The sequence below is a fragment of the Martes martes genome (genome assembly GCF_963455335.1).
Source record: "Martes martes genome assembly, chromosome: 13".
Taxonomy (NCBI): domain Eukaryota; kingdom Metazoa; phylum Chordata; class Mammalia; order Carnivora; family Mustelidae; genus Martes; species Martes martes.
In genome coordinates this window covers 77,011,282-77,023,860 of record NC_137901.1, presented here as the reverse complement: position 1 = coordinate 77,023,860, position 12,579 = coordinate 77,011,282, and the positions used below count along the sequence as shown (strand labels likewise).

The following is a 12,579-nucleotide window of genomic DNA, read 5'->3' as shown; positions in this document are numbered from 1 at the left end:
AAGCTGATCTCGGGGAAAGGGGTGGAGTTTCACTCTAATCAGTCTGGCTGAGAGGTGATATCCGACCTAGCAGATGCAGGACAACATTTGGACCCAGGTCTCTAACACAGAAGATTGTTGACCCAGAATCTCTAGAGAAGGAGCCACTTGGGGTGTGAGAGGGCAGCCTGAACCCACCCTCCACCCGCCTGCCCAACCCCCTGATCCACCTCCTCCACTTAGTGAAATTGTGATTAACTTCCAGGGTTCTGTGCAGATGTTACCTCTGTGAAGCCTCTTCCATTGGGCCAGACCACTCCTGTGTGTTCTGCACCATTGCTGTAACCTCTGTTAGAGCAGTTAGCAGTCTGGTTCGTCTTCTAGTTCATTCATGCTGGGCTGGTCAAGAGGAGTGTCCACATAACGAATTATGTACTTCACAGTCTTCCCCAACAAAGGGGTAGCTCCTTCATAGCGGGGCATTTTTTCACTCACTCATTCAGTCCTATTGAGCACCAACTGTGTCAGACATGAACTCTACGGCCAGAATACAATAGTTAATAAGGTGGACCTAATCCCAGCCCTGGTTCATATTCTCATATTTCTTGTAGTCTAGCCTGATGTCTAGCTCAAAGCTTGACACAGTAGGGTTTAGAAATGGTAATCTAATTGGGAAGCCGCTGTTGCATAGCAAGCACTTGTTTTAACTTCTGTGCTAAAGATCAGAAAATATTTCCTCAAGATGCCTTGTCTAGTTTACATGACAGAAAGTCATTTGACTGTATGAAATATTTTAAAGACATTTGGGGTGATCCTGGGGGGTCTGATGGAGTCTGATGGGTTGGCACCCCCCGCCACTAGGGTTCACACCTGGCGGGGACCGAGCGGGCAGAGCAGGCGGCTGGCTCCTGCCCGCAGGCCCGGCCCCGCCCCGCCCCCGCCTTCTCCCCGCCCCGCCCCCGCCTTCTCCCCGCCCCGCCCCAGCCTCTTCCCCGCCCCCTCCCCGCCCCCAGGTGCCACTCGGGGCCCCGCCCCCGCTCTCCATAGTTACGGCGCTGCGGAGGCGGCGGCCATCTTGGCGGCGGAGAGATGAGCGGGTCGAACCCCAAGGCTGCGGCCCCCGGGTCGGCGGCTGGGTCTGGGGGGCTGGTGGCCGGCAAGGAAGAGAAGAAGAAGACTGGCGGCGGCGTCCTGAACCGACTCAAGGCGCGGCGGCAGGCGCCCCACCACGCGGCAGAGGACGGCATCGGGGCGGCGGTCACGGAGCAGGAGCTGTTGGCTCTCGACACCATCCGGCCCGAGCACGTCCTTCGCCTCAGCCGGGTCACCGAGAGTGAGTGCCGGCCCGACCGCGCCCTACCCTCGCACCGGGCCCCGGGCCCCTTGTCTTCAGCGGAGCCGGCCGCTCGCCACCTGACCGGCCCGGGGGACCACCCAGACCCCCTCAGCCGGCCAGGCCGCGTCGCCCGGCTCTCAGCCGGGCCAGCTCTGTGCTCCCCACTCTTACCCAGACCTGGTTGGAAAGGGGTTCGCCTTGAGCTTGACCGCGCTCTCCTGTGTCCGGCCACGCCAGGCTCCTCATGGGCGGGCCCCAGCTGGGCCTCCAGGCCGGGCCGTTCTCCTCCTAAGCTGGATCCCTTTGGGTAGGGAGCCCCCTTAGCTTAACCGGAACCTCTTGAACCTGGTTAAGTGGGACCGCTGCCCCCTCGTCCTGGGAGACCCACAGGTACCAGTGAACTTCCTGCTCAGCCAGGCTCCCTCAGCCTGCCCACTCCCAGCCTGTGCAGTGTCTGCCCGCCCAGACCTCTACCAGCTTTCTCTGCCTTTCCCTCCACCCCGTCCCCTGACAGGCCCCTCTCCAGCCTTCCTTGGCCCCCTTACTCCTTTGGTCCCAAGCCTTGCCCCTTTGTGTGCGGGGCGGGGGGGGGCTTCCCTTCCTCAAACATATTGCCATGGCATTTCATGCAAATTGAAAACTGCCGCATTAGAAAATATGTAATAAAGTTTCAGTTTATGTACCCAGTCCAAAATGTGACTCCGGCTTTTGACACCTGTTCTAGTAAATTAAGAACGTGTCAGGGTTTAAGAAATGCATTTCTTGCCTGAAATGCAACCATCCCACAGGGTTTCGTTGATAATAAGGAAGGCTGGGAAGAAATACATTGCCCACCCCCTGTCTTGGCTCTCCTCCCCATTCGTGTTCTCTCCCAAGCCAACCCTGACTTGCCGCCCTTTTCCTTGCTGCCATTTCCCCCCTCCCTGGTTAGACCCAGCTTGCTTTAGCTGTCGGGGTGGGGTGGGGGGCCGTTGCTCAGGTGTACCTCAGGTAGCTGGTGGCAGTTCCTGTGATTTGGCCTGTCCTTTGCATGCCTGAGTATATCTTTAGAAGGTCTTGCTAATCAGTTTATTGAAACATTGTGAAAACGCTACTTCTTTTCTGTCCCCGTTTTCATTTGGGGCTCTGAAGGTCTGAAAGTGCTCAGCACCTCAGCATTCTAGCCTCCTGCTTTCTCCTGATACCAAGGGTGAATCGGGCCATTCTAATGCCTGCCCCTAAGCAGCATTCTCAGTGGGCACTCAGGTGTAGGAGCCTGGAGTTGGTGCTTTTGCTCAGACTCGCCCCAGAAGCCTACTGGAGAAATCCACAGGTCAGAGCTCGGTGACTCTGGATTTTGTTCATGTCTGTTCTATTCAACAAGTTATTTATTGAATACTCTCGAAAGGTGCAGAACCCATCTCAGTCTTCTTAGGGTTTACAAATAATCAGCGGCTTAGCAGACAATGTAAGAAAAAGTGCTCAAATGAGTTGTGGAGAAGATGCTATCAGGAGTTGTCATAGAAAGAAATCAGGGAAGTTTCCTATGATGGGTACCATATTGATAAGCTGCTCAGGTTGTCACGGGCTCCACTGCACTTTGGCCCAGTGCCCTCCCAGCAGATCTGCCCTGTCACCCGTGTAGGTATGGTCCACCACCTGGTTTTGTGCAGTCCACAAGCTAAGAATGGTTTTTACATTTTTAAATAGTAGAGGGGAAAAAAGATCTCGGCATACGTGGTTATATGCAATTTATATTTCAGCGTTTGTAAATAGTTTTATTGGACTACAGCCATACTTATTTATTTGCAGGTTGTCTGCAGCTGCTTTTTGCTACAGTGACAGAGTTGAGTACTTGTGACCGAGATGGTGTGGCCCCAAGATCTAAATTATTTATGATGTGGCCCTTTATAGAAAGCTTTGCTGATATCTGCTGTGCGATACTCACGGCTGGCAGACAGGCACTATATTGGCCGTTAGATCAGCATAAATGTTTTAAAATGGATTTGTAAAAAAATTCTGTCCTGTTGTGACATCAAGTTAATAGATCATGGAAGCTTTGTAGGCCATTTTTGGGGGTGTTTCCAAAGGAAGCCCCTTAAACTTCCCTGTCTCTAAAAGTGTTATGATAATCTTTCATCCCATCCAAATCCATGCTCTTTTTTTCTTTCTTCAGTCCCCTTACTCTTGTCACACAACTTTTGCTAATAACATAAGAAGAAGTTTTGGGGTGTATTTTAAGTGAATTGTGTAAGAAGAAAAACCCTGAGTTTGCTTCAAAACTTAAGAAAGAAGGAAATGGTAGTTTTGGAGGGTTATTTAACAGCATTTGTCTCTTATTTTCAGATTATTTATGTAAACCCGAAGATAACATCTACAGTATTGATTTCACTCGTTTCAAAATTCGAGACTTGGAGACAGGGACAGTGCTCTTTGAGATCGCCAAACCCTGTGTTTCAGGTAGGCCTCAGTATTGTCGCCCCGCCTTGAGAATGTCTCCGAGGCTCTTGGCTTCCGTCTGTGAGAGCCGTTGGGTCCGGCAGCTTAGACTCCAGCATGTCCACTGCCGGGCCTCCTCCTGAAGCCTGGCCTGTCAGCCCTGCTGATCAGAAGCACTGAGAGGCTGGTGTTTGTTGAGTATGTACCCTCTGCTGGTTGTATACATGTTTCTGTTTGCATCGGGTTCTCTAATCCTCCCATTTCTGGGAGGAGCTATTTTTCCCATTTTACAGATAAGGAAACAGGCCCAGAATTTCCAAGTGACTTTCCTAAGGTCCTGTGCTTGTTCATCTTACCATGTTGCCTCCACTTAGGAAAGGAAACGTTGGAATTAAAGTAGAATGAGGAAAGATTCCCCTGAACCTTGGTTCCTGGGGATGCTGGAAGGGTGATGTTGAGAGTCCCAGGCCAGGCTCCCCGTCTTCTCCATCACTTTCCTCCTAGTTCCATGTAAGTCCTAGTTTAGGTTTTAATCTTCACCATTTTCTGGATGAATAGAAAGCCCAGACCTATGAGCTACTTGGGATTCCTTAAATTAGCTTTGAATAGATGCTTCCGTGCTTGTGATGCAGCCCCAGGGTGACTCATTCCTGGCCTGAGGACCTCATGGCTGTCTTGGAGCTCATCACCGGAGACGGAGCACCCTCTGGTGTTCGTTGTTAGAACACCAGCACAGATGACTCCCAGAGTATTCACCGAAGTGTGTATTAATAATTTTTTTTGTGAAGCTCTTCTCATCTGATTTGCTGCTCAGAAAGAGCCTGTAAATTTGGTGAGGCAGGTATTAGTATCCTGCATGGGTTGAAAGGCTTTCCTGAGAAGGTCTCAGCTCAGGTTCATTGTACAGCCAAGGCTGCAGCCCCAGCCCCATCTGGCATCCTTTATGCTCTCATAATCTAGAGCTGACCAAGGCACCCCACGACTCCAGCTGGTGGGGACTTAGCTGGTGATGGGAGGATCAGGGCCAGCCAGCTTCATTCTTGTGATGGGGCGTTCACATCCCTGGGTGACATGTCCCAGCATTTCGGATGTTTCAAAGACCCCAGGGCCGCTTCAGGTGTGTAGACTCGGATTAGACCGGGCCCATAGTAGTCATTTCAGTACAAAATTGAACTGTCTCAAGAAGGTCAGCTGCAGATCCTTGATTTTCAACTTTTCCAGTCTTTACCTTTAAGAACTTGATTCACTTAGAGTATGCTCCCACCGAATCGTACCCTCCTGCTGCACTCGTTCTGAGGAGTTTGAATCCCTGAGAAGATTTGGTGTGATTCTCTCCGAATCACATTGTTGGAACGAGGACTCTCCAGGGTCTGGCTCTGAACCCCTGCTCGGTGTTGCCCATATGCTCTTGGGATTGTCATAGGCGGAGATGTTTGCGACTAAAAGAGAGATAAGTTGCACCCACGTTCAGCCTATACCTGGAGAAAATACTTTTGCTGGACACTGGATGGCTACTAGTAGGAACTACCTTGTTTTTCACATTAGAATGGTTCTCTGGCTCATTTTACAGGACTTCCACTTTCTGGGTTCGGGAATGGACTAGAGTCACCCTCATTCAGGTCCCGCACTTGCCCATCAGCCTTGCTGTTTCCCAAGTGGTCAGTGTTGGACCTGGTGCGGCCTGGAGTAGGCATTACAATATCCCGAGTCTGGAGGCCAGTTTCTTCCACTTAAATAACAAGAGTATTTCTAGGTTTGTCTTTGCTGCCGTTTCATTGCATTCTTTGAATTGGCCTTTTGACTAGTTTCAACCTTTGTAGTCTTATTCTTCTGGTTGACAGCTAGTACTGCCCCTCGTCACCAGCAGACCTATCTGTATGCTGTCCACCATGCGGGGGGCCTAGCCCCTGGCTTGTATTTCAGGCCGGCTGCCTTAGGATATGGCCCAGGCCCCTAAGCTATGTAAAAGGTAAATAGTTTAGTGTTTGAGAACAAGCTTCGAGTCCCTGGGTTCAAATTCCTGCTTCCTCCAATTACTATTTGGGGGACTGTGGACATGTGGCTTAATGTCTCTGAGCTTCTGCGTCCTGATCTGTAACATGGAGATGATGATGATACCCCACAGAATTGCTCTGAGGATCCTGGGAAGTGATCAGCACAAGGCCTGGTCTGTAGCAAAGGCACAGTCGATATTGGTCGTCCTGCTGTGGGTGTTAGTACCGTCCGTTGGTTGCGCTGTTGGGACCAGTGGTGCCAAGACCATACACTCAAGACGCTGTGTGCTCTTTCAGACCAAGAGGAGGAGGACGACGACGAAGGTGGAGACGTGGATATCAGTGCAGGACGTTTTGTCCGCTATCAGTTCACACCAGCCTTTCTCCGCCTCCGGACAGTCGGGGCGACGTGAGTACCCGTATTTCTGGAGGGGAGAACACTTGCTTGTCCACAAAGAATGTTCTTGGTTGGGTTCTGGATTGGCCTTAGAGAAGGGAGGAGGGAGGAGGCCAAGTGGGGCTCACAAAGTTTTATTTTGCAGAGTGGAGTTCACAGTGGGAGACAAACCTGTGTCAAACTTCCGGATGATCGAGCGGCACTATTTCCGGGAACACTTGCTGAAAAACTTTGACTTCGATTTCGGCTTCTGCATCCCTAGCAGTAGGAACACTTGTGAACATATCTATGAGTTTCCCCAGCTTTCGGAAGATGTCAGTATGTATCCATTAATCTCTGTACTATTCTAGATTCTTAGGGCTGGAAGGAACAAACCTTGGAGTCGTATCTGGTCCAATGTCCTCATTTGGCAGAGGAGGGAGGTGGTGACAAGACGCCTCTCTAGGCATTTGACCTCAGGCTTCTCAGTCCCTAGCACTCCTGTCTAGGGTTTCAAACTCTGCCTGTATGGGAGCATCGAAGGCTGTCATTTGCAATGATGTGGATGGAACTAGAGGGTATTATGCTGAGGGAAATAAGTCAATCGGAGAAAGATAGTTATTGTATGATCTTCCTGATATGAGGAATTTGAAAGGCAATGTGGGGGGTTTGGGGGGTAGGGAAGGAAAAAATGAAGCAAGATGGGATTGGGAGGGAGACAAACCATAAGATACTCTAAATCTCACAAAACAAACTGAGGGTTGCTGGGGGGAGGGGGGTAAGGAGAGGGTGGTTGGGTTATGGACATTGGGGAGGGTATAGGGTATGTGCTGTGTTGAGTGCTATGAAGTGTGTAAGCTTGATGATTCACAGACCTGTACCCCTGGAGCTAATAGTATATTACATGTTAATTAAAAAAAGAAAAAAGAAAAAAAACCAGTTGAAAATCCATTTACATGTGCCCCCAAAGGGGAAAACATTATTCACTGAATTAGAAGGACTGACTGGAAAAAAAAAAAAATAATGGAGGCTGTTTGCTTTAGGTGCCTGCTGCAGGAAAGGGGGTGGCTGAGGGAGAGGAAGGGAGGCCCCTGACCATCCCCGGGCCTAGGGTTAGCTGGAGCACCTCTCCAAGCCTCTGGTTTTTCACTATGTTCTGGTCATTGGCTCCTGCCCGGCGCTCTTTGTTTGCCCTCCCCTTTCTCCTTAGTCAGAGGGAGAAGTGAAGCTGGGCGCTAACTAGAATCAGAGGGCTTCCTCATCCTCTGCCGCCAGAAGAGATCTGCAGGAAATGGGGAATTATTACGGAGTTCAGAGCAGCAGGAATGGCCGGATGGAAGCCATGTCTTAGGAAGAGTAATCCTGTAGTTCTGGGGAGGAAAAACTGGGGAGGCACCAGGGGGAGAAGCTGGAGAAAGGGAAGAGGTGGACTCACGGAGAGAAAGAACAGGCTTTATCACGTTGGTAACCAGCGGAAATGGCTGCAGAACAATGAGAATGTGAGTGGGATCCTGTGACTAGAGGGGGAAGTTTGGCTGAGTTGTAGGGAAGGATCTACGTACACTGACTGGTTTTCTCAGAATCCCAGATCCTTAAAACGGTTACATTCCGAGAACCAGAATATTCTTCACTCACATTGACGGCGCTGTTTCCAGATAAAACAAGGATTGCTGACGTGGGGCCGGCTGTTTATGACTGCAGCTGACCCTGCTCCCCACACTGGGCCAGGAGATGTAGACAACTTGCAAAACAGGATCATGTATAGTGTTTCAGTTTTTACCCAAGGCAGTAGGACTTTTCTTCTTGAAACCAAATATGCTGAAATAGTGTGGAGGTCAATAATCTGGATATAAACGAAATAACTTCAGCCTGAGTGGGTTCAAAGGACTTTAAACATAATCTGTTTCATCTTTTGAGAACTGTGGTAAACAAGCGTGTTTCCTCCAGAGGAACCAGAGTAGCATGTGATCATTAACTCGAACGATCAGAGGTAGTGACTGTTCATTGTCTTGACTCTCTATTATGCCTGAAGAGGACTGGACAGTTGGCTGAGCAAACAGAAGATTTAAATCTGGATCCCAAGATAAGCAGGTCCCAAGATAAGCAGGGATCGTTTGCGATCGTTTGCGATTTAATACCCTGAGCCATGCCTGTGAAAGGCTCCTCGCCCGTGGTCCCCCCGCACTCATGCACACCTAGGCTTCCTTTGGTTGTCAGCAGAGCCCCTGGGAAGGGGGCACCGTGAGGCACAGCTTTCGGAATTTAGACCAGAATGTCTAGGGTGGGGGACAGACCAAAGTACTGAATAAACAGTCTTCTGTGGTCCATGTTGGCAAAAGGGCGATCCTGTTTCCCCGGCTTCTGACGAAGGGCTGGAGATGCCCCGGGAGTGCCACGTCAGGGTTGCTTGCATCAGTATGTTGAGGTGTGGGTATCGTGTTTCATTTGGGGGCCTCTGTGGCTCTCTGCAGCTCTCCAAGCCCGCCCCCCTCTGTTCTGACCTCATTATTCTGGCAGAGTATACTCACGTCTGGAAGGCCGGCTTATAAATTATAGGGGGGATACTGTGGCTTTTCCCACCTAGCCCAGGGGGTGGACTCACACGTGTGTCTTTGCTGTTTCCCTTTCTCTGACTTGCAGTTCGTCTGATGATTGAAAACCCCTATGAGACCCGCTCTGACAGCTTCTACTTTGTCGACAACAAGCTGATAATGCACAACAAGGCCGACTATGCCTATAACGGAGGCCAGTGACCGCTGCAGGAGCAGGCGGGGATGTGCTTTGCTGTGGCCCAAGGTCCTGGCACACGGAGGTGGTTGAACCTGCTGTTCCTCAACACACGTCTGCAGCCTGGTCCCAGAAAGCCAGGGCTGGGGTGGTAGTTTCCTGCGCTCAGGAGAGGTGCCAAGCAGTGCTGTGTTTTCTTCCCCAGTATTTTTTCTTCCCTTTTCCCTGCCCTGTAGGTCACAGAGGTACTAGAGTAAAGAATTAGGGTCAGTCTCCTGGAGTCCAGAGAAGAAAGCAAGTTTGTTTTCCTGTTGTCCTAGTCGCCTGGTGGTTGTGCTGGTGAGCCTGGGTCTCTGTGGTGTAGCTGCGTCAGGGTGAGGAGGCTCTGGCCACCTCGCGGCTCAGTGGCTTCTCTGTAGGATCCCGGGCGCAGCGAGAAGCTGAAACCAGGCCTCTTCTAGGTGCTTCCTCCTCTCACAGTGCTGCTGTCAGCATAGTCTGACCTCAGCTTGTGTGTAGTTCTAAAGCAACTGGAAAGGGGGTGGTGGAGGGGCGCCAAGAGTGGAGGCGCCGGGGGCCACTAGGGCCGCCAAACTGAAAGGTCTGTGTCGTGGCGAGGCCTGCTTCTCTGTCAGACTTCCAGGATCCTCTACCAGCCCTCCTAGGGACACGCCGAGGTTTCAGCCTGGCTGTGCCTTCCTGTTGCCCATCTTGGAGGACAGATGAGTTTGCTCTGCTTGTCCTGGCTCTAACTTCTGAGTATCTCCTGAAACAGACCGTCGGTTTTGTGCTTTTAGAACAGTAGGATCTCTTGAGGCCGCAACAGGCCTTGTATTTTGTATTTTGGTTTTTTCCCCAATCTTCTTTTGGGGAGGTTCTATAAGAGGACCATGGTGTTCCCAGCATATGTGATGTGTGGTTAGACTTCTGATAGTATTAAAGAGGCTCCTGGGGCTAATCTGGCTCACATTGGGGCCCGGGATAGTTACAGACCAGCAGCTGCTTAAAGGAGGGATTTGATTTTCCCTACATAGGAGAGCCTGCAGGATTGACTTTTGATGTGGATTTGCCTCTGAAACTCCGTAGATTTCTTATTTAGGAGGATTTTCCTGTCTGCCATTCTCCTGAAGTAATTTCTGGGACCATCCTGACAGGTCAGACCTCGGTAACGCATATTCCGATCCTTCCTACTGCTAGCTGGGAAGGCTTTCGGGTATTTATTTGGAAAGGGTGGACGAAGTAGCCCAAGGTGGCTCTCGAAGGAGTTCTCAGAAAACCTTCCTCGCACTTCCTCATGGGCTGCTTTTGTCCTCAGACCCTTCCTGGATGGCCTCTTACCGCCTCTGCGCCTCCTGGTTGTCTGACGGGGGCTGACTCTCTGATAAGATTGTTGCTGTGGCCGGGGCTTCGCATTGATAGGAGGGGCCCGGGCATGTGGTCCTAGTCCCTGTGAAGCATCAGAGTAGCCGAAGGGGAGCAGTCTCCCAAGGTGCTGGGGACGAAGGCCACACGGGGCCCAGGATAGAAGGGCCGGCGCTTGGCCACAGAAGCCTCCCGTGCATTCATTAACCAGTGTTGCTCCCTCTTTGGATTCTAGAGTGTGAGTGGCCTTGAACCTGGGCCCAGTGCTGTGTCCCGGCCAGAGTCTGGGCTGTGCCAGGTGCTGGCGGCTCTCTCGCTGGGAAAACCCTTCCCCCTGTGTGCTGGCACTGGATCCAGCCACTGAGGGAGGGAAGGGACCAGGCACCCTGCACACGCGTTCCTCATCGCCAGACTGGGTGACTCTCAGAACTGGAGTCAACTACAAATCCAGGTGCCTTACTGTGGCTCTGCCCTGCATGCTGCAGGGAAGAGCTGCATTGTCCTCCCTTCCTCCCCGTCTGTGGATGGACATCAGTATTGCCTCCTTCCCTGGGTCTCCCTGTGGCTCCTCTAGCCGATTTGTCTGTGCCTATTGAGCTTCACAGTCACCCCTTCTCTGTGGGACAGTAGCCTCATTGGGAGATTTGCTACTCTTTGACATTTAATTTTCTACGATGTGGTTTCTGGAGCTGTCCAGAGCTCTGCTCAATGGCATGTGTCTTGGAGATGTGTCCCAGGGAGGACCACGTCTTGTGGACTAGTGGGCCATCTCTTACATGCAGTGTTCGCCTTTGCTACGGAGAGGGCAGCGGAGGCAGGCCTTCTGGCTTGAGCAGTGCTGTATCCTCCCCATTAGCTTGCTTTGGTCTCCCTGGAGGCCGTCTTGAGGCCATGTGCTCCCTCTCTGCCCAGGAGGACAGGCATATGCCCTCGGGTCCAGAAGGTCTGTCTGGTGTTCTGTACCTGGTAGTCTGGGTTCTTGTGTCTCAGTATTCAAGAAATCTCGAGAAGCATCACTACTCTGGGGTGTTACCCACGGTGAGTTTGGAATTCAAGCTTTTGGACCTGACCTGGGGAGAGACTTGGAAGTCCTCCTTTCTCTGAAAGTAGCTGAAGCAGTCAGAAGTTCAGTCGGGAGGCTGTGTTAGCAAGGAATCGGGCCTGTTGAGAGTAGTTGTCTGGGGATGCTGCGGGGGGAGGGGAAAAAGTGACCTGCACGGGAGACCGTGCCTCCTGTTCAGAGCTGGCATCTGAGTGGCAGCTCCTGTAGGGCAGCTCCTGGAGGGACGCGTTCCAGCAGCCTGGCAGGCCCTCCTGGTGCCACCGGACTGGATGCCTGCACTTCTTCCGCCGTCCTGCTCCTGTCCCTCTGCCTTGCAATCTCCAGGAAGAGCATCTCTCTTTTCCTGTGGAGCCTTTGGGCTGTGATGCCCTTCTTGCTTCTCCAAAGAAGATCCCTGTTGATTTCATTTTGTCCTAAAGAGCAGACAGAAGAAATAGCCAATAAAAGTAGTTGTGGGCTAAAGTAGGCCGTCTTGTCCTTACGTGTCAGCTCCGCGGTACCTTGCAGAGAAAGCAGCATTTGGGGGCCTGCAGAACTCCGGGAAGACACCTCCAGCCCTCGGGCCGTCTGGTTCTGCAGTGATTTAGGGAAGGTGGGGCTAACCATAGACTGTTGATTCTTGAAATGGCAGTGATGGGAAATCGTCAACCTATTTTTCCAGTTGAAGTGGAATTGGTTTCTGGGCTGGATTTAATAGGCTGTGTGTAACAGACAAGTTGGGGGAATCTTGCCTTAGTGTGTCCTGCCATCCCCGGGACGCTGCCAGGGTACTCTTTTTTTTTCTCTGTCAAGTCACTTTCTTTTGGTGGCTCTTGTCACCATGATGGCAGTGAGGTCTGGGGACTGGAGACAGTCTGTCCCCAGAACCACAGCAGGGATTCCTTGCTGGGGCCCGAGCATTCCTGATGCAGAGGCTGCTGCGGTCCCTGCTGGGAGCGTCTGCTCGTCTCGGCTCATCGTTTTTTCACATTCCATGTTACAGAACATCTGTGCCCCAAGAAGGGTCTGGTGGAGGCGGATTTAACCCCTTGTTTTACAAAGGATCACGTAAAGTCATTGAAGTTGTGAAAGTCTATTTTTTTCCCCTGTAAATCTATTTTTCACAGAATATAAGAAACATCAATGACCGGATCTGTCCTCCCTCCTCTTTCCCCTTCACCTAAGATCTTCATTCCAGTTTATATTGTCTTTGTGTCCAGAGTAAACTCGGTGACTTATTTGTACAAAATGTTATTTTGCCACAAGAGACAGTAATAAAAGATTTTCACAGTACGTGCATCTTCTCTTGTCCTCTGGGCCCCGTGGGTTGCTGGGGGGAGCAGGT

At 51.3% G+C, this 12,579-nt stretch overlaps 1 protein-coding gene across 1 annotated transcript; it reads left to right on the top strand.

Moving 5' to 3' along the window:
* The first annotated feature begins 1,050 nt into the window (after positions 1–1,050).
* UNC119B (unc-119 lipid binding chaperone B) lies at positions 1,051–12,526 on the top strand. The gene is made up of 5 exons (XM_080822277.1): positions 1,051–1,312; positions 3,641–3,754; positions 6,025–6,136; positions 6,270–6,442; positions 8,744–12,526. Exons 1-5 carry the CDS (start codon positions 1,069–1,071, stop codon positions 8,854–8,856), a joined length of 756 nt encoding a protein of 251 aa, XP_080678403.1. The 5' UTR covers positions 1,051–1,068; the 3' UTR covers positions 8,857–12,526.
* The last annotated feature ends 53 nt before the right edge of the window (positions 12,527–12,579 follow it).